The sequence below is a fragment of the Maylandia zebra genome, linkage group LG12 (genome assembly GCF_041146795.1).
Source record: "Maylandia zebra isolate NMK-2024a linkage group LG12, Mzebra_GT3a, whole genome shotgun sequence".
NCBI lineage: Eukaryota > Metazoa > Chordata > Actinopteri > Cichliformes > Cichlidae > Maylandia > Maylandia zebra.
This window is the reverse complement of record NC_135178.1, coordinates 22,337,561-22,359,661: the sequence shown is the minus strand read 5'-3', so window position 1 is coordinate 22,359,661 and position 22,101 is coordinate 22,337,561. Positions and strand designations below refer to the sequence as shown.

Sequence of the window (22,101 nt, the reverse complement as noted above, 5' to 3'; positions counted from 1 at the left end):
AATTAATGGTATTTTTCTAATGCATGCTCTCACTGAAGGATTAAAAAATAACTACAAAAACTGAATATGTGTGCATCTCCACATCAGTTGTTAGACCTCACATTGCTGTGTCAAGTGGCTGGTGCTATTTGAAGAAAACAAATCTCTTCTCAAGAGGGCTGCTGCACAATTTCACATTATAGTGAGGGTCTCTGTGGAGCATTCGGTTTATTCATGAAAAATGTTTGGAGCACACCTCTCAGAACTGTTACCTTGATCAAGAAAAATGAAGTTGTGGGAACAATTTTTCCTTGTACAAAATTTTATGTTTATTATGGTTATTTCTAACTATTTTATTCAAAATTTTTACAATTTCAGCCATCATATACATGTATATGTATAAATGTTGGTTATTTTTGACTTTTTCATGCACATACGTAAAGTATCATTTCTACAAGAACAGCCAGAATACTATCCTTTAGTATTCTCACGCATCGTCATTCACAGCTTTAGAAGAGTTTCACCATGGCTAAATCCAAACACAAAGTGAGATGTTTCATATTATCTTTTTACAGTATAGCCTTTCTTCCGCACCATCTCCTCTCATACTAATGACTCAAGCACACTTGACAGTGGCTGTATTAATGATCTGGCGGTACGCGCAGTGACAGCTTTGAATAATGGTCAGGCATAACATATGAGGTGTATGTGTGTCTCTGTCCATGTGCACATCCACGTGTGTGTGTGTGTGTGTGTGTGTGTGTGTGTGTGTGTGTGTGTGTGTGTGTGTGTGTGTGTGTACGTACATCCCATTCTTCATCATCTCATTACTCTTAAAGCCTTTCACTCTTCTTTTCAGAGTGGAATGCTATTTTCAGACTTTCAGACTGTACTTCCATGCTGGATATAATATATTTTGACTTTCTACCTCTCTCTTGCATATATGTATGTATGTGTATGTATATATAGATAGATGGATAGATGGATGGATGGATAGATAGATAGATAGATGTGTGTGTGTGTGTGTATGTATGTACGTATGTATATATATATATATATATATATATATATATATATATATATATATATATATATATATATATACATATATATATATATATATATATATACATACACAGTCTGCATGTGTCTTCGGAATAATATTACCTGTTTCCAGTGCAAAGACTTTCGAATCCTTAAATTCTCTGTTTAATTTGCTCTCAAGTGTAGGCAATTAAGACAGTTAAGTCCATGCAACACTCTACTTACTTTTCAAAAGTGCTTAGACATCTGGGGCTGTGATCAACACCCAACAAGAGTACTGTTGGCCTAAATACTAAATAATTCTAGCAAAGAATTTTCCTTCAGCAAAGAAAAAACAGTGGGAGATTGTGTGGTTCACCCAGCTGCTATATAAAGGGTGTTACTGGTTGAATTAGAAGAAAAATAAATTAATGGATTGTAAATCTATAGACACAATAATATAATTTGTTTATATGACAAGCACTGCACCATTTTTTTGTTTAATCAGCAGCATTTGTTTTATTTTCTTTTGTGTGTGTTGTTTTGCTTTGTGTAACAAAATGGAGTGATGACATTTAAATGAAAGGAGAACACCCAGAAAGCACTGTCTATCAGTGTGTCATAGGCACAGCTGGTGTCTCATCACAGAGCCTGATAACCATCTGTCTGATTTTAGTAGTGGAGGTATGGTTGGTGTCGTAAGGCCTTAATGAGGTTTTAGACAGGTCTTCAATATAGATGCAGTGACAGAAGGAAACCATATGGGTCCCATTTGCTTCCTACTCACACTTTATGGGCAGCAGTTATTCTAACAATTTGCTGACAGCTACAGTTTTCTGCTGTGTTTTGTAGTCTTGTAATCTTGCTTTCTCCTTAATTTATTTTTATCCTTGTCTTTCCTTTCATATTTACTATTACCTTATTGCCTTGCCTTTCTCTTTCTTGAGTTTCTTTTTGTGCTGATTTTTGCTAGCTCGGTCTCCATCACTCATTCTTTTGCAAAAGTGCTCAACTTCCTGCTTTAACAAACTTAAATGTACACATCCATAGCTGGTTGGATTCTGAGGAACAATTGTATGGAAGTTTTACATTTCTGTCTTGATGAACCACAGTGAACCGAGACCTAACACACTTTTCTTTTTTTCAGTCACATTTACTGTTATAATCAGGGATGCTCATATTAAATATTGCCTGTAATCCTTGTAGGCCAAAGCTCAGGCTTCAGACAGCTTCCGACAGTGTCTTATAATGTCATTTGGAAGAAATATAATCACCTCATTGATTAAAAAGAATACTTTTATGAATGGAGGGAGGAATTGGCTTCAGTAACATCAGGGGCAGAACGGTGGTACAGTGGTTAGAACTGTATTGTTGCCTCAGAGCTTAAAAGTCCTGGGTTTGAATCCACCAACCACCCAGGGCTGAAGCAAATTAATGGATGTAACTTGTTTCAGACAAAGGATGAACTGACGCTCTGCACCAAGGCTGAGTAAAACCCAACAAAGTTCTTCTAGTGGTGTCCAAGAATACAAATCTGAAGCTCAAAATGTGAGCATAATAAGTTCCCTTTAAGTGACTCCTTCTGACTGATTTATGCAGCAATCACAGACCAATCTATAGAGTGGGGCAGGTTAATAATCCTGTATAAAGTCTGACACCCACAGCTGGGGCCTTGATGATCTATGATAGATCCAGCAGTGTTCCAGAAGTGCCCAATTGAGTATAACACCCATGCCAGGCCTTACACCTTACTGGGCTTTACTTTTCCTGCTGTCCCCTGGCCGCCTGCCTAGATGACAGTGCACTTGGCTCCTAAAATCATCACCTCCTACTAAACAGCTGTCCATAGCCAAATACACACAAAACACACAGCTGCTGCATAAAACAGATACATGCCCACACCTGCATATGGCAGCACACACACACGCACTCAAAAAAAAGGCACTAAACACACAGCTGCTGGCCACAGCTGGTGCCCATACTTTGGACAGAGAAATACACGTGTACATAGGCATGCACATACACAGAGTGGACACAGCTGCTTAACACATGCGTCTCCTTCATCAACTCGAAGAGTGAGACAAAGAGAGAGAAACATCGAGAAACCGATTAACCGTCAGAGAAAAAAAGGTAATGCGAGGGGAGAAAAATATCTAGAGATGGTCAAACCAAAAGATAAATGGTATACAAGCAAAAAGAAATCTGTAAAGATTAGAACAAACAACTGAAGCTGAGAAAACTGGCGGCATAAGTGAAATGCAGTCCTCTTAATAGACAAAGACAAGATCAAATTAAAGAACCAGGCCTGCTACATCTCACTTCTCCTAATCCAATCTATACGTGGAAAATAAGTTTTTAATTTGTTTAAATACTGATCTCTATTCTGGGCAGTGTCACAGGTCTGCAGGTATCTGCTGACGATTCCATTATTCTCAAATAAATAAATACAAATGGGACCCAATCTCTCGCTACTTTCAAAAGCAGGTCGATACAAATAAGATTTGACAGAGCATCGTCCTGACGCTAGAAAGAAAAGATGCATCTGAAAGGCTTCATTTATCAAAATCGCAGCATTTTACATCTGGCTTTGTATTAATGCTGCTAGCTGACAATATTTCTTATTTGACTCACTCTAAGCAACTGATTTGAAAGAAACAGTGGACACGTGAAAGGAATCATTACCTACTTTATTAAAGACTTTCCTCACCAGAAAGCAGACGGCAGACTGGTGGATGTTAAACTGAAATGTTGTTTCAGTGCTTGGCACCAAACATTTAATTTAATCCTAGAAAAGCAAGCTGACCAGAGAAACTTTTAATGAAGTTTCTGAATATGCTTCTAAATGATGCTTCGATATTTTGGCATAGAGCATGTTACAGTAATGGGTAAACTTTAACAAATCAAGCAGATGACAGACAACCTTATTTTTTGCCTTATTTAATTGGCAAAATAAACAGTTTCCTTTTAAGTAGCATTTTAGTGTAAGAAAGGTTGTTTACATTGATGATTCTGATCAAAATACAATCTGTTTGTTATATGTCTTATAGTACAGTGTAAAGATGTGAAATCAATGGAAAATATCTGCTAATTAACTCATTCACTGCCAGCCATTGGCAGTGAATGAGTTAAACCCATTGACTCATTCACTGCCATTGACGGCTATAGACGTCAATGGCAGTGAATGAGTTAATTAAGAAAATGTAAAACAAATGATTTTTTTTGTCTGTACATGATACAGATATGAGTATTTAATGACAACAGCCCAAACACCATACCAGCAATGCACATGATGGGTGTGGCCTCTGCAAACGCTTGTTGTACTTTTATGAATTTGCCAGAAGTCATGTTGTGTTTATCCACCTTCTTTCGTAAAACGTCTTTTATTCCGAGTCACAGACTGAGGAGGGGCTGTTTTTCAGTTGACTTGTTTTATAACAGCGAGACAGCAGGGAGGTAACAATAACCAGGACTTCACAGCAAGAGGGGAAGAGTAGGGGGGAAACGCCAGAAAAAGAATTCCACCAAGCGTATGTGATCTTTTTTCTTCAAGCAATAACTTAGATAGCATCCACACATCATCAAATCTGAAAGTGCAACACAGACAAGTTCCCCATCTGTGCCCTATCACACATTTTAAGACGTACTTGTGTTTCTCTCTCATTTCTTTGTCTTTCCTCTGTTGCTCGTGCATCCAGCCGCATTTCCCACATTTATTCCTGTGCCTCTGACACATTCCTTTTACTGTCTCTGTGGTCTCCATTATCTCTAATCTTTTACATCTCCCCACCCCCTCTACAACCCACAATACGCTGTCTTTGTACACTGAAAAAGATTTGCAACAATGTGCTATAGTGTTACTAAACATCTACATTTTCATCAGTTATGAATCAATGAATATGTAGCCGTCTCACTCAAGGGAAATTAAGCTTACCACGCCTTAATTAGAGGACAGGTGGGATCAGAAAAAGACATTTTTGCATTAAGCAAGTAGCTATTAAAAGAAGTACCCTTCAACAAGTACCCGTTGTTTACTCTTAACCAATATTGACATTTTACAATAACATGTTTCAGTGAAGGTTGGAACTATAATGTTGTCAAGTTTATTAGCATTTTGGCACAGCAGACATGTAGACCTGTGCTGCACAACAATCAATAAAACAATGGAGAAAACCAAAAAAGTAAGAGAACATAATTACAAGCATAATTAAAACATTAAAACTATGAGCCTAAGAGCTTCAATCAATTCTCTCTAGAAGCCAATCTAGTGCTTAGAACTATCAGAGCTATCAGTCAGCTGAAATAAGAATATAACAAGGGGTATAAAACTGTAATTTCTGTGACTGATATTTTGGTACAAGCCCATGTAAGAATTTATAAGTGAAGAAAGGGTTTTAAAAATGAATCCTAAACTCCACAGGTGGTTAAATATGTTCATGTTTCCATTTACCAGCCAGGAATCTAGCAGCAGCATTTTGTCCTAACAGCGCCTTGCCTACTCTAAATAAAGAATATCAGTCTGGATGTGATAATCACCCTCTCATTGTTTTTAAAAGAAAGCAAAGGTTTGACTTTACCTAAAAGTCTTAATTGAAATAAGCTATTTGATGACAGGTTTAATCTGCAACTCTAATTTCAGGGTGGAAAAAGATTAACAATTATACAGAAATTGACATGATACATGATTCTTTATATGAAGGTTACAGAATGAAGTGATATTTGTGAACTGAGCTTTCTGGCATCAAGCGAGATTAAAAACCAGGATTTCATTTTTATTCTCATTGAGGGCGAGGACGTTCAGCAAAAGCCGCATTTTAACCACAGCTAAATACAATTTTCTTTATCGCATCTTCTATGGCACCTTTATCAGTCAAAGTATCTGTCAATAGGCTCTGAATATTAATCTTTTATGTGAGGACTGACAGGAGCCTAACTGAGAACATGTATGTACTCCTGAAGATAATCACTCTTTATTTTGGACACTACGAGCTTTTGGCACATGAGGTACAGGATGCTGTGATGCAACAGACAAAATGTGACTGATTTAAATGAGAGCGCATCCTTTGCCCTCTCAAGCAACACAAAGAAATGTTCCCTAATCTGACACCTCCAACAGCAGCATGACATTATCTATAATAGCTCCCCAAACTGCCAACCTTTTTTCATATCGTGTCACTGCTACTGTTAAAGTTTGTTAGGGTTAGGTAAGGTAGCAAAGTTCCTTGATCCAACTTAAGACAACATAGTTTAGTTTAAGGCATTAATTAAAGGCAGTAATTTTGGTTATTGTCACAACCAGTGGTGATAACGGTCAAAAGAAATCAGCATTTCTAGCACAAAGTAAAGTTCAACACAGTCAGGCTTTCTTCACAGTTTGCACTCTATTCAGTGGCTTTAGTGAGATACGACTTAACAAGCTGCACATATAATACGTATTCCCCCAGCAGAGACTATATATTGTGCCTACACTAGCTGTAAATGAAATAATTGTTGGAAAACAGGCACTTCCAGCAATTTTAAACCAAAATTCAGAATGTAATTCCCTCCGTTTTGTTTTTGATTCTCTCAGCTGTCGACTCAGCTCCTGTTTAAGGCTTTGAGAGTAAGGATTAAATATAAAAATAGAATTCAAACATAGGATCACTCTCTGGACAAATGTCATCTGCAACAGTGCAGATGTCCTGTTTTAGGATCACATATTAATGCTATGTTATAGAAAAATAAAACTGTTATAAATTGTTTGATGTCAATAGATAAAAAAGAAAACCAATGAATAAAGTTCCATCTAAGAAGCTGTATGTCTTACTGATCCTCATCAGGGAATTATGAAGACTAGATGCTAATGAAAAACTTTAGATCCACCAACTGTCTGTGCACAGAGGTCCGATGGGTGTTCCAGGAAGTGGGTTAGTGACACTATTTTATGGAAAATCAATTGGTCCATAGGCAATGGTTTCCTGCCTGCTGATCTCTAATCTGGAACATAAATTGTCCCGGAGCAGGTTAGGATTACAGCATAAGTTACCAGGGCGATTTACTCCAGTGAGAAGGGAAAAACCCTTAACACTTAAATTACCTGGATAAAACAAGACCTCAGGACAAAAAACTGTGGTTAAAGTGGTGCTAAAGTCTGCTAAAGTCGTTCCTGTGCTAAAGGATTTTACCACAGGAACGTAAACATATGTTGTTTTTGGACATTATACTCACTTGGGAGACTCTCCAAAATGCTGTGTAATTTTTGGTGTATATTCATGGTCTGAATAATCTAATCTGGTTTTAATGAAGCCCAGGCACTGCCTTTAATAGCAATCTCACCACAAAGAGCAGTGAAAGTTTTGTTGTTTACTACAGTTAATTAATATTGTAAGAGGTCATGGAAATCCCAACCTCTAAAAGACACCAGCAGAACCTTTAGCTTTGTCATTATATGCATTTATAAAGCAGCTTTACCTTCTCCTCTCCCTCTCTGTCTCTCACACACACACACACACACGCACGCATACACACATACACTCAAAACATGTCACAACATCAGACCTGCATGAGTACATATAGTCCCACTCATCTTCATCCAACATCTGGCTCCAGTCAGTGAAGTGTCAGTACTGTTTTGGTCAAACAGGCAAAAAAACACATTTATTTTTTTCTGAATAAATTTCTAGGCAACACTCAATCTGACAGTTCAAACAGTTTCTGACATGATAACTCTTAAGTGCTATAAAATACCTACTTGTTGTATTATATGTGGCTACCTTGTTGTGGCTCCTAATAAGCCTTAAAACTTGTAGATCCACTAACAAATCAGTGTTTGCCCCACCCCAATGAAAACTGTCACTTGTGGAATTTCAAGTTATCACTTTGTTGCACTTTATTGCTTTTTACTTTTAAATATGGGAATCCCACTGTATCTTGTTTAAATGTTATCCTAAATAGTGTATATATCTTTATAATGATTCACCATCAATGTTTGAGGTATGATTAGATTTCTCTCCCTAGGATCGTATGAATTGTTTTAAAATTTTCAAGGGAGGTGATGCTGAAAAAGGCTATTTTACTAGCAGTATTAAATACAGGACAATATACTTTAACCTGTACATTCATTTTGAAAGTCTTATTATATTGCAAACCTTAACCAAATATAGACATATAGCTGACGAGTATTCATTATGTATTATACAGACAGTTTCTATCCATAGATTTTCTTAAGCACCTATCAAATTCAGAGTCACAGGTGAGAGGTGGCGTACACCCTGGACAGCTTGCCAGTCTATTACACTCACACCTACAACGAATTTAAAACACAACATGCATCCATGTCTGTAGACTGTTAGAGGAAGATTACCTGGACAGAAAAAACATAGCCACAGGGAGAACAAGCAAACTACATTTGGATTTGAGTGCCATCGTTTTTTGCTGTGAGATATTCAGCGCTGACCACTGTGCCGCCCGCATTTGTACTTCAATCTTAATAGAATGTATTTCTATAAAGTAACATTTATTCCTATAAAGTTTGAGCAAGCAACCTGTTGATTCCTGTTTCTTTAACAGTAGCCAGTACATTTCCAGAGGCTGCATTCATAGCTGTGGCTAAATAAGCATTTGCATGCAGAGTTCGCATATAGTGATCAATTTCAGCCAGTGGATCCAAACAGAGCAGCAACAATCACATGATACCTGGGAAACAAACAGGGTACACTTCACTGAGCACAGAAAGTTTTTGTATGCATCAAGTATTAGTATCCATGAGGACTGGTATTCAATATATGCCAGCCGGGGTTTGACTTTGTGTCGGATCTGAAAGGAAATAAGTGGTATCGCACATCACAAGGAGGAGGGTAAATCAGCTCGCACAACAGCACATAGCCGTAGGTCATTTCCTTTCTTATTTTGTTTATTGCTGCAAGCAAACAGAGGAGAGTGAGCAAGTATAGAAAACACAAAAAGATAGAAAAAGGGAGTCAAATCTCTCACCTGAAAAAAAAACCAGTCAATACCGCTACAAAATGCAGCAGCAGGAGTCGTTCCACCCCCTGTTTCCTCTTCACTTTTTACTTTTCTATCTATCACATTTATGAAATGTTCTCAAGATATTCAAAGCATGATGGAAGTGTTACTGTCTGATGCCTCAGGGTAGAAGTGTCACTAAGCGCTCATTCAATCACTTAATTGTGCGTGTGTGTGTGTTGATCTCCTGTGTGTGAACCACTACAAATTGTGTGTGCATTAATAAGAGTTTGCAAATGGACCTATCTAGATATGTTTCTACATTCCAGGTGATATCGGAGTAATATGTATGTATTTATGTGTTTATGGGTGCATTTCAAATGAGTCGCGTTCACAGTAACAGCACTGTGTGTCAGTGTGTGTGAGCTTGCTTAAATTCTCACAGGGATTCCCATCATCATCATTACCCAGACAGCTGACAGTAAAATCCATATCAAATCTATAAGTCTATTTTCCTGTTTTTGTTCCTTTCTTTCATCACCCGACTCCCTTGTCTCCCATAAATAGAGGCTGCACCATGACATGCCATTAGCTGTCCATGGATATATCATAAAAATGCAATGAAACACAGAGACAAAAAGTCAATAAGTGACAAACCCTGGCCCACTGCATATTTTGCAACTCAACCATATCTCGCCCATGGCATATGCAACTGTCACACTCTCTGACTGAGTCCCGCTGCTTTTATTTATCATCTTTAATTTTTCACCACTTGTCCTCCCATCTTTCTCCCTTCATTTGAACTCTTTTTTTCCCTCTTCCATCAAACCCCACCACCAACTTTCTACCCAGTTCCTTAATCTCACCCCCTTCATTCTCTGTGTAATTTCGCCACATGGGTTTCCACATTTCGGTTCATTCTGCAGCGCAGAGCAAGCGTTGATGCTCTTCAGCTGGATAAATGTATGTTTAGCAAACACTCTAATTATCTCAACCAGAGCTAATAGGATAGATAATTACACAATATACACAGAGGTTCTCTTTCGCGTTCTCTTTGTCTCTCCTTCAATCCCTCCTACTGTTTCTTCCATTTAGTTTCATCTCTCCTTTAATTTTTCTGTCTCTCTCAAATCCATTATGTGTGGTATCTTTTTCTGAGAGCAGTATATTGTTTTTTGCACTTGTCATCCACATTAATGAGGTTTTTCTTCACTGTGTCAGCCCTTGTCAATGATGTCTCTCTGTGTCACTACACACAGCATCGACTGAATAAGAATTTTATGCTGTATATGGCCAACAAAAGGGATAGGAGGGAAGCACAGCAATTTAGAATCCACATACCTCCCCTTGACAATATATTTTGACTTGGTGTGCATCAATACTGGCAGGACACTCTGGAGCTGCCTCACACACTGTAGGTACAGTAACACCTAGCACAGTTACATATTTTAGCATTTAGCGTTAACTATGTTTTATGAGTGAATTAACTTCATTTCAGTACATGGCCCTTATTACCCATCATTCACAGGAACAAAAGCAAAATTATAATATATGAGTAAGTGTAAAATGCACACAGCCTGTGTATTATCTTAACAAGCAACAGAAGGAGCTGCCAAGCGGAGGATGGAAATGTCTCCAGCTGAGAAGTGCTCCCTTTTTTCTATTTGTTTTCATTATTATTTTGGCACCATTGATATATTATGAATCTTGCTTCCAATCAATGTCAGCGGTACATGTAATAAAAAACATGTTTAATATCGTCTCTCACTGATTCAGTTTCTCTGAGAGAGAATTATGAAGTCTTCTTCATTGTCAGTAAAAGATATTAGTACAGATAAAGTGAAGTGTGTTTGACTGACAGAGACATTATTGCTTGGTTCCAGTTTCTTCCATGAGGCAAAGAAAATTGCAACAAAAATCTTCATATTGTTGAATATTTAAATTGGGGGGGGGTCACTGGCCAGCTGGGGCCCTGCATGTGTTCACTCTGATACCAGGACTGTAGGGTTCCCCCCATAATCCAAAGATATTTTTGTTTAAGATATTGGTGATGTACCTGTGTCAGAGCTCACATTTATATGAGAGTTTCCTGTGTTAGCCTTGTGTTAGACTGGTGACCTGTTCAAGGTATACAAAACCTGCTCTAGTTAATAACTTATTGTGCTCACTGAATTTTGAGCTTCTAGAACAGGGGTGTCAAACTCAAATACACAGTGGGCCAAAATTCAAAACTGGAACAAAGTCGCGGGCTAACGTTAATATTTATTGAAATATATTTATTCCTCCAGATATAAGAATGAATCTTTTCTTATGGACTCAAACACGTTTAGCTGAAAAACTGAATATGGAACAAGCAAAGCTTAATACTAAACAATATATATATTAGCTGTATAATACCAGTAGGCCAGCTCTAATAGTAATTTGGTATGGCTTCGCGGGCCAAATGTAATTAGGCTGTGGGCCAAATTTGGCCCGCGGGCCAGAGTTTGACACCTATGTTCTAGAAGGTAGGGGAGGCCAGTGAGGATACCAAAGCTATGCTATGTTTATGCTGTCTTTTCATCTTGGTGTTACAATTAAACTATTTTCATATAATAGTAGATGTCGATATGACCATAGCTGAGGGAAGGGGCGTAGATCAACCGGTATATCGAACTCTTCGCTTTTACTCAGCTGTCTTTTCAACACACCAAACCACTACAATCAACCATCTATTGATCTCCCACTTCCCTCTATCCTCACTCGTAAACAAGACCCTGAGATACTTAAACTCGTCCCTGACCCATAGTGGGCATTCCACCCTTTTCCAGTTTGTCAAATGTCTGAGTTAGATGTTTTTCTTTCATCGCACTAAAATACATACATCTTGAGGACTATTTTTAAATGAGGCAAAACATCTGAAGATCTCAACTTGGACCACTTTTACATGTTGTCATATCGTAAGTCACAAATGCCCCCAAACTGCACAGATGAACAGATTTTAATCACATTACATTTATTGAGTTGCCATGGAGCGTTCCCTTTTTCTTATGTTTTTGAAATAGTTTTTGTATTAACTTGTGTATATCTGCCATAATTCACACCTGTTCATTAACAACAATAGCATACAGTCAGTATTTAGAGTAGTTACAGATCATACATTAAATGAGGAAAAACCTCTTATTTTCTGTTGTGCTATAAACATAAGAGAGGGCAAATTTCTCACACAAATCTGTGCGTAAATCATGCATACAGACATTTCGCACAAATCAGTGATTCATCAATATTTTCATACCTGGATTTGTTTGTACTCTACGGTCATTATTTATGGTCATTATTTGGAGTTTTCCAAAACGCTTTAAGTTAAAAAATATTCACAATTACAATTAAATAATTAAATAAAAGATTAAATTGTATGTAAAGAAAACAAAATGCTAAATGTGAGGGTATAGGATTTCATCTTTTAATTTACAAATTTTTCTAATATTCTTAATCTCATTTTATTTTACCTTAAGTTATGTCGTCTTTCATTAAGAATGACTTCTGTTATTGTTGGATGTCATCACACACAGTCTCATTTCTTGGCATTTAACGGCACCGCTGATGCTGAAGAATACTGATTTTTTTCACTGCAGTGAGTTTCTCATCTCAGACTGACAGATCAGCTGCTCACTGATCTCAACCTGTTTTCTTCTCTTGCTTAGTCTCGTAGTCCTATAAACTTTGATGTCCAAACCTTTGTTAGTTTTGTTTTGTTTGTCTTTTTAATTTGACCCACAGTGAGTGTCTTGGAGGAAATGATAATAACAACCTCTGTCACTCCCATGGAAACACTTTGGAAAGCTGCATATTTCCTGGCTTCCTCCTCAGACAGTACTGTTTCAGTTTCTTGAGTATGACTTTCTAATCTTCATCACTGCTCAAGCCTGTTGGTTTAAGGTGTCTGAACAACATGAGTCAAATGTGTTATTTTTATTTATTTTTAATTCTACCTACTTTAGGATAGTACTGGCAAAATTGAATATGTATACTAATTGAGAATATAGTAATGAGATAAATGAAAAAATTGCAGGACTGTTGTTAATGCTGGAAATAAACTAAAGCGGAGAAAGTTGCAACCTTTCACTTGCTGAAAATACAGAATAATGAGGCTCTGCTTCTTCGGTGAGTTTCTGCTTTAGTGGTGTAACGGTGGTTAATCTAAGGTGTTGGCTGAACTTTTCACTTTTACCTCATGGATTTTTTTTAATATCAAATAATACTCTATTTACTCACAGTCATTGCATTGTGTATCTCATTGGATTAACCAATAAGTTTAACCCACTGTCCACAATTCAATGACATCACAGGTTGCAATGTACCCCTTATTAAAGGAATAGCTATCACCTTACGATAAACCAATACCCTTACCACTGACAATTCCTCACTCTCACTAAATAAAAAAGAGTGAAAATCCACTAGAAACTTTATTAATCTTATCACTGCTAACAGAGATGATGTAAAGCAGAGATGTAGTTGAAGAACTTGACAGACAAAATGCCAAGTCAAATTTCTCTCCTGTCACTTCAAGGGACAAGGCAATACTTCACTGACTTATAGAAAAGGGAGGAATTCCACTGCCTCGGGTTGAAACATAGGTCCAAATTAAATTCTACACTTATTCTCTGCCAGCACTGCCTGAGGGTATCCCATGACCTTTGAGGGAGAAAGGCCAGTGTCAGGAAGGGTTGGACAGGAGGAGGAGAGAATGTGAAAAGAGGTATATGAGGTGAAAGAAAACAGTGATGAAAGGGGGGGGGGGAGATGTAGGGAGACCAGTCCAGAAGTGAAGAAAGAAGGTTTGGGGATCAAGGGAAATGATACTGGAAAACGCTCTGGATTAAAGTGGGAGAGAAAAGCAAACACTCATTTAAGCTGTGCTCTATACTCATAATCATCTCTCCTTTCATATCTGCCATTTCCCAACAAGGTGTGAGTCTTTCTTCTCCCCAGACAGGTAATCAGCCCCTATCAGATCCAGACCTGTGGGTAAAGTGCAGATCTGACATAGCTTCAAGTATTTGAACAAGTCATGTTGTGTTTGATTTAAATTGTCAGAAATTTAAGAAATCCACCACCAGATAAGACTCCTCAAAATCTTCCTATTAAATTATGCAGTACTTGTTACACAGTATACACTTATCAGCCACTTTGTTAGGTACACCTTGCTAGTCCCAGGTTGAATCCACTTCTCTCTTGAAAACTATTTTTTTTCTGACATAGATTCACTAAGATGCTGGAAACAATCCTCTGTGCTTCATATTGACATGGCAACATCACACAGTCGCTGCAGATTTGTCAGCTGCACATCCATGATGCGAATTTCCTGTACCACCACAACCCAATCTCTGTTGGATCAAAATCTGGTGACTGGTGAGGCCATTTGAGCACAGTTAACTCATTGTCATGTTCAAGAAACCAGTTTGAGATGATTTGAGCTTTGGGACATGGAAGTAGCCATCACAAATAGGTACACAGTGGTGATAAAGTGATGGACATGTCTAGGGTGTAAAAGTAAACCCTAGACATGGTTGTCTGGGAAAATCCCAGCAGATCAACAGTTTCTGAAATACTCAGACCAAGTCTTCTGACACCAACAACAATGCCCTGTTCAAACTCACTTAAATGAATTTTTCTTCCTCATTCTGATATTCACTTTGAACATCAGCACGTTGTCTCAGCCAAGCAGTTACACAGATGACCTAACAAAGTGGCAAGTGAGTGGCTATTTAGGAACTGTTTAGTCATTAAATCTTTAGAAAACTAATTTGAAATTCACTGAGAGGAAACTTAATAATAGACTCCTCTCAAATAATGTGGAACTCGCCAGTAAACAAAAAAACCTCTTTAAAATAAATGATCAGAAAAATAAAAGTCACCCAGTAATAGCAAAGACAAGTTAGATAACAGGTCTCCTGGATGTGTGTTTAATGCACTGCACAAAAGCAGCTTCTATCATTTCAACTGACATGGTGTATCTTTTATATTTCTGATTTCAAAAGCCATGAAATGTGAATAAATTCTCCAGCAAAATGTTGACCTTTAATACTAATTGAAGCTTTTAAGTCAAAGTACAGAAGACATAAACTCCCACACATAAAAGAGATAATAAAGACACACTTTTTGCCTTTATTCTTTTTTCCTGCTTTTTTGCCTTCTCATGTTCGTGATTGCTTTCTGATTAGACTCTTTTAATATCCATCCCAGTGGGGGACCGTTACCAGGGATACAGCCTTGGCTGAAGCACAGCATGTGGCTAACTGTTACAGCTAAGATGTCCCCAGGTGATTTTTCATTAAATGGTCATAAAGGGGGCTCTGTGTGCAGCAACTACACTTAGCCTCAGATCGTCCCCACCACGGACAATTTGAAGGTGCTATTCCCCTATAAACAAAACCACAGACAGGTGTAAGCGAGGAAAACAGGGTGGCGATATTGTAAATGAAAGCTGTTTTTTTCTGCTATTTTGAGAATGATGTTTTGATTTTTTGTTTGTGTTTTTCCCCTAGCCCAATTTGGAATGTGCAAAATCCTCTGTGCTGCAGTCCTCGTCTCTGTTAATGCTGTTTGCCTGAGGAGAGATGCAGACGGGCATGTGCTACCTCTGAGACATGTGCCACCAACTGCTTCTTTTCACCTCGACTTCAACAGCCTCCCACCTGCAAACATGACCAATTATGTTTGCGTGAACACACAACCAAGCTGGAGGTACTGCGACTGGGAACTGAACCAAGTTAAAGCCGTTGTTAAATATTTAATCAGCTCATGTCTCCAGCATGTAATGAAAGCCTCCTGCTGATCATTTCAACTTGCAGACATCCAATCCTGATCAAAAACTATTAGCACATGACAATGTCAAAATCTGAACATTATGCAGATTCTGTGTAGTATGCTGTCAAGTTTTCTACTGCATTGGAATTTAGCAAACTAAGGATTCTTAGTGAGTCAGATCATCCATCAGCACAATATACTGCAGCTTGACAGAAAACTCAACTGAGCCATTGTCATGAAAAATAGCAAACGCTGCAGACAGATATATGAGGTAGAGACTAATAAAGAGGTGATCAGCACCACAATTCTTGATGGATCGCTCGCAGTTTTCTAATTAGTCCCAACACTCTCACTTGAGCTCATTTGTGATATGCAATAAAATCTGACAGATCTGCATTATCTGAATGCATAAACAATGTAAAAATGTATAAATATATACAGCGTGCTTACTGCATTTTTTGCCAAACTGCCATAAAAAAATACAATGAGAATAAAAGCTTTAACAAATGCCCTGTTTTGCCTGATGGCATTTTAGTGGCAGGCACACAGTACAACTCATGAGGCCAGCAAAAATAATGTTTTGCACTACGCAGATAGTTTTATGACATTATTTTTCTGCTGTGCAGCTCATAGCACCATGAAACACAATTAAGTTAACATCTTTTGCCCAAATGACAATGATCTCTGATCTCACTACATGGCAGAGCAAGAGAATTTTTTCACTGGAGATTGCCGATGTGTGATATTAGTATGCTAAGTCGCAAATGGAGACGCATTTGATAATATTTTCATTTCTCGCACATGTCAATTTCTAAAGTTGAGCTACTTATGCAATATCGCGGTTCCTAAGCCCTGCTCCTTTGTCCCCAGAGTCCTGCTGGTTTAATGTCCTAACAGGTAGTTAATGGCATCCAGCTGGTGTCCACGGTGTAAATCCCTCTCTGAACATACAGCAAGAACAAAACCCATTAAGGTTATGTGTCACGACCGGTGCCTGTAAAGCATTTTTGGTTTGTGCAGAGGGGATGGAAAACCACTGGGACTTCAACGTCATCTAACTTGGGAAATACCATTATCATTATTTTTTAATATTTAACTTCAAAGGGACTTAAACTGTCTGAGTTTCCTATCGTTTTAACTATTGATATAGTATAGTAACCAAATGGGATATAATAAATAAACACCACAATAATGCAGCACATTAAAACTGACAACAAAAAGTAGGAATTTCATTTGTCACCTATGTACACACACAAACATAGAAAATGAATATGTATATAGGCAGAAAGCTTTTAATCAGCTTCTTTGATGTACATACAGTAAGTGCACAGCCATGATTTCGAATATGAAAAATCTGCGACAGCAGAGTGTGAAGTCAGATTGAACCGAAATATTACAAAGCAGCATCTTGAAGTCTAAATAAGTTCATTCTCACTCCTGAAAAACACTGAAAAATTCAGGCACATTCACACTGTGAGGAAAAGCTGCGCACTCTGCCAGTCAGTCTGTCACATCACTGTGCCACCACTCGCTGTCGCGCACACACACACACACACACAATAGAAAAAAGTCATAAAGGAGCATGCAGTTAAAATAAGAAAGAATTGTTGAGTGCCTGCATGTACACACGTACCCATATTGTGTAGTTTGTTGAGTGTCTATAAATAATAACACTGCTGATATCGCACCAATTTAATTAGAGTTGCTGAGAAGTGCAAACAAGTGGACATGTCAAGGCATGTTCAAGATTACTTGCCAGAAATAGATTTTTTCTTTGAAACATCCTGTGAGAGTGATATGCAGAGAGAGATGCACATGAATCTCACAAGATCAATTGAATCCAGTGATGCTAGAGTTACAGTATGTACCTACAGATCTTTGCCCACGATGCCATGTGCAAAATTACCCTTTAAACATTGTCTTTGTAGAGAGCACCAGTTTGCAGTGTTAAAATCAGCTCTGGGGACCTTTGCCTCAAGATGAAGATAACGCTTCTAACCTTCAGAGTTAATCAGAGTAAACAGCAGCTGGTACCCAGAAGGGTACTTGAAAGTACAAATTCTGCATCTTTAATATTCACTGTAGCTCAGGCAGAAATTCACATGTTCACAATTTTTCAGTGCTCGAGTTAGTAAAATTCAATCCCTCACATCCAGCAATTTCACATTTGCATTATTTATATGCAAGTAAATATTGGCATGTCTCATACAGGGCAAAGAAATACTGCTTCACATTCGAAACAGTTACTTTTTGCCAGTTGTCTGTTTGTTTAGATGAAAATCTGCAAAGACGTGGGATTTATTATAATTTTTTATCAAATGTAATATTAGATTTAAGCATGAAATATACCACCCAGGAATAAATAAGTCCTTCAATTTACAGTGTGTGTGCAGTTTCCTTTGGCTGTGTAGTTATCATCTTGTGTTGAGCAGTAAATTGATTCACTCTTGCAGGACTTCACATCTGTGAATATTTACACACTGAGGACCCAGTATGAAAAAAGTCCTGATCTCTCAACTTTAAAAACAAAAGAATATAAACCAACATTTTGACACTGAAAAATTAAAGATATTAAAGATTAAATCATGATGCCACCCTGTTACACGGACCTAGAACCCGGCCAGCGACCTCTCATACCCATCAGTTACCAGGGAAAAATGTATATATTTGCCAACTGGTTGGTGAATATACATTGCTGGGGTTTGATGACAGTACCTTTATGCACACTACCTGTGCATAAAGGTCAGTCCATGGCCCCCTCCAAACCAGAGAACAACTAGAGAAAAATGCTCAAAATGAGATACACAAACCTACACCAAAACCTTCCTTGTGATTGTTTTGGAGTCTGGAAGGTTCCCATGGTTACCTGCAATGCTTCTGTGCATGGAGGATCTCAACTTGTCTGCAAATGCTCATGAACTACTCAGTGAGCAGCAGTAAAACTCTGAAAAGTGTAACGCAACTTTCACTTTGAAGACAAAGCCAAAATCTGTTTCCAATTTGGACCACACTTTTTCAAGTTGCCCTACCAGCACCTTCCAATAACAAGTAGGTTTTCTGATCGCATACTGCTCTGTAGGGCTGCCACAAACGATTATTTTGATAGTCGACTAGTCACCGATTATTTATGCGATTAGTCGACTAATCAGATCATCATCCACTGGACGTAAAACTACAGCTTATTGCACCAGCAGCATATGCTCTTATATAACTATCATTAGCTTACAGCTTTAAGCTTTTAAGGTGCTAACTAAAAATAAAGACAAGATGATAGTTTATTCAATTTTAATGAAATTTGCAGATTGTTTCGGTGAAGTTTAATAAACTCCTTGCTATCTAAAATATAACAGGACAACGGAGTATATTCTCCAGCATCTCACACTTCTGATAATCAGCTGTCTGCTTGACTTTATTCAGCTGTGTAAAAACTGTAACTTTAATCTCAGACAAACCAATTTACTCAGGAACAAATAAAATACTAAAAAAAAAAAAAAAAAAGCCAAACAACAACATTTTTAATTTATCTAAGTGACTCATATATATTTAACCTGAGTAGCGAAAGACGGCGGTGGGTTTGAAAACAATTTGCCGGGAGTCCGGTGTTCTCACCGCGCTAGTGACCTAGCCCCCGGCTAGCTATCGAGCTAGTGGGTAACAGAGGTCTCCGAAAACGTCGGAGCGCTTTTGAAAATATGTGGTGTCCTGATAAACTGAGCCGATATTTGAGGTTTACACAGCTACATTCTCGGCTGAAAATATGTTAAACGTTTATTTTGTGACCCAGAAAGAATAATAAGAGTAATATTAAAACTAACTAGCTGCCGCCATTGTTGGAAACTGAGCTGGGCCGCGCTATGAATTCTGGGACACAGCTGCTTCTTCTTCTTCTTCTTCTTCGGGGTTTAACGGCAGCTGGCATCCTTGTACATGCAGTGCTGCCATCTTCTGTTTCAGTCCGTTATTACACTCTTAAATCCTGCTATTATTCCTGCGTCTTTTGGGATCTTACAAAGCTTCAAACGACGCGTCGACTATTAAATCAGTCGTCGACGATTTTGATAGTCGACGTAATCGTGACTAGTCGACAAATCGTGGCAGCCCTACTGCTCTGTCGCTGGTGGTTTGTTGCTAGCCTAGATTCCAGCCTCCAGTTACCTAGGTAACTCTAATGTATGTTAGGGTATATCACTTAACAGTGTCCTGCGTTTTATTCATAGCTGCTCTAATCGCTTGCCTTAAAGCTGAGAAAGGTTTAACTCGGGACCCGCAGAGTAAGAAAGCAAAAGTTAACATAAACACCAAAATTTCTGGGGTTGAGATGAATTATTAAACACTTTAAGATAACCAGTTGCTGTAGAAATCTTTAAATTCAAGAATAATATCCTTATAATGGCATCTAGAAAAACAACAGTTTGAAGACAATAACATCAAAGTATTTAATATTGAATCATACAATTAAGCCTAAAAACATAGCTTCCTCTTGTTCTAATTTTGAGTCACACACAAAACTGTTTGATCATAAATAAAATAAATAACTGCTTTGAAAAATAATCAAAGTAACACTGAGAAGTGGAAAGAGTTTGGTATGTAAATATATGACAGATTTTGTATTAAGCAAAGTGGAAGAGAACAAAAGGAGGATGTTCACAGGAAAAGTGACATCACAGAGGAGAGGAGCAAGAAAATAATTATCACAGATGTGACCTGTTTTCTTCAGCTTAAATGAGCATTAGGAGGACAAAGGAAAAGAAAAGAAGACAATCTGAGAAAATGGACTGCTGTGATGGCCCATTTATGAAACTAAAACCTTGGCACGCTCTACTGTTTTACTTCATTTCGGCTCTTCTGTTAAGTAGGTTTGAGAAGATTTGCAACATAAACTTGATCTCTGGATGGAAAATTGTCCAACAACAACAACTGTGGGAGAATCAGAATCAGAATACTTTATTGATCCCTGGGGGAAATTTTTTTTTTTTTTTTTTTGTTACAGTGCTCCATTTTAAACGAGAAACTGGGAGACAAACTCAGAGAAAGAGGAGAGAAAAAGAAACTTACTTTAGCCAGCAGTGGTGAAGCCAGACGCTCTGTGACCGATTTAAAAGCCGCTGTGTGCTGCTGTTTGTAGCTCTCCTCTGTCTTCTTTTCCTTCTATATGCAAAACATATGACAATGACATTAATGTGCCCATACACGTGACAATATGAACATGCAACGTACATGCAAGACTCTAATCAAGCTTAAACTTTTTAGGAGATTTTTTTAAATCAAAAAATATTGACAAACATATTGACGAATCTGGGACTAATCTCTAAATGATGTGATGAATAACACTGTGAAAAATTCATGACTTACTACTAATCTGTCCTACCTCATACTGTGCTGGACTCGGGGTCTCGACAGATTCCTTTTTGTAGAAAAGGGAGCTGCGTTGAGAAGAAGAGCCAAAGCCTCCCGTCTTGGTTTGAGAAAAAAACGCCTTTTTAAAACTTTCCCGGGCTAAGCCATGCTCAAAGACATTGTAGGAACCTGGACCTGGACAGACAGAGGTGTTCACTGTGCATTTTTACACACCTGACCTTAAATAAAGCAGTCCAGGACTACATCGTAATTGGTTGTTGTTCTACTTTCCCTCAAAACCAGCACTTGTTAGTTTTATCTGAAACAACTACGATGATGCAAATCTTGCCATTCAGGCACAGCTATTAGACACATGTTGCAGAGGTGTAACTTTGGCTTAGTGGCACATTTGGCAGGGTGTGTAGCATTCATGTTGTGCTGACTGGGAAGTGACATCTGTGCTACACCTGTGCTACAATAACTTTCATACGGAGGCATTTTACTGCTTTTCTAACATCTGTCTCCTCTGCAATATGTTGTGTTTACAGATGTACTTCAAAAAAAAAAACTGAAGAACGAACAAATGGTCCTTTGCACTTTAACCTAAGAAAATACATATTTGTTATGCAGAATTTGTTAACAGACACACATGACAAAATGCAGCAATATTCAAATATTCAAGGTAGCACAAGTGAAAAACATTAGCATTTTCTCCATTTTTCTCAAGCTAAAATAAAACTAAGACTTTGCCAAAAACTTTTAAAAAAGCAATAAAATATAACTAAACTATCTGTATAAAGTGAATCATCAGAACCATAAAAAAATTAAGGCAGCTTCTTAAAATCAATCATGTGATGCATCACATCTGTTAGTTCTGCTCCACAGACTGCAGAGAGATGTTTGGAAAAGAAAGTACAGAAATAGATTTAATGTTGGTGTGCTCGTAAAGTCTAAGGGTTGTTTTTACATAAATGACTGCTGTTCAAAGTAATATAGGTAGCAATGCCGAAATAGACGAGGCACTAGTTTTAT

The 22,101-nt window shown here is 37.9% G+C and overlaps 1 protein-coding gene across 4 annotated transcripts in view; it reads right to left on the bottom strand.

The window, feature by feature from the left end:
* The window catches only part of stpg2 (sperm-tail PG-rich repeat containing 2), a 59,339-nt gene that overhangs the window by 16,103 nt on the left and 21,135 nt on the right, over positions 1-22,101 (bottom strand). For all 4 annotated transcript variants that reach the window (XM_076890907.1, XM_076890905.1, XM_076890906.1 and 1 more), the window contains 2 exons: positions 21,101-21,264; positions 20,788-20,880 (listed from right to left, as the gene is read on the bottom strand). In XM_076890907.1, the coding sequence (XP_076747022.1) occupies positions 20,788-20,880; positions 21,101-21,264 (257 nt within the window). The remainder of the gene's footprint in view (positions 1-20,787; positions 20,881-21,100; positions 21,265-22,101) is intronic.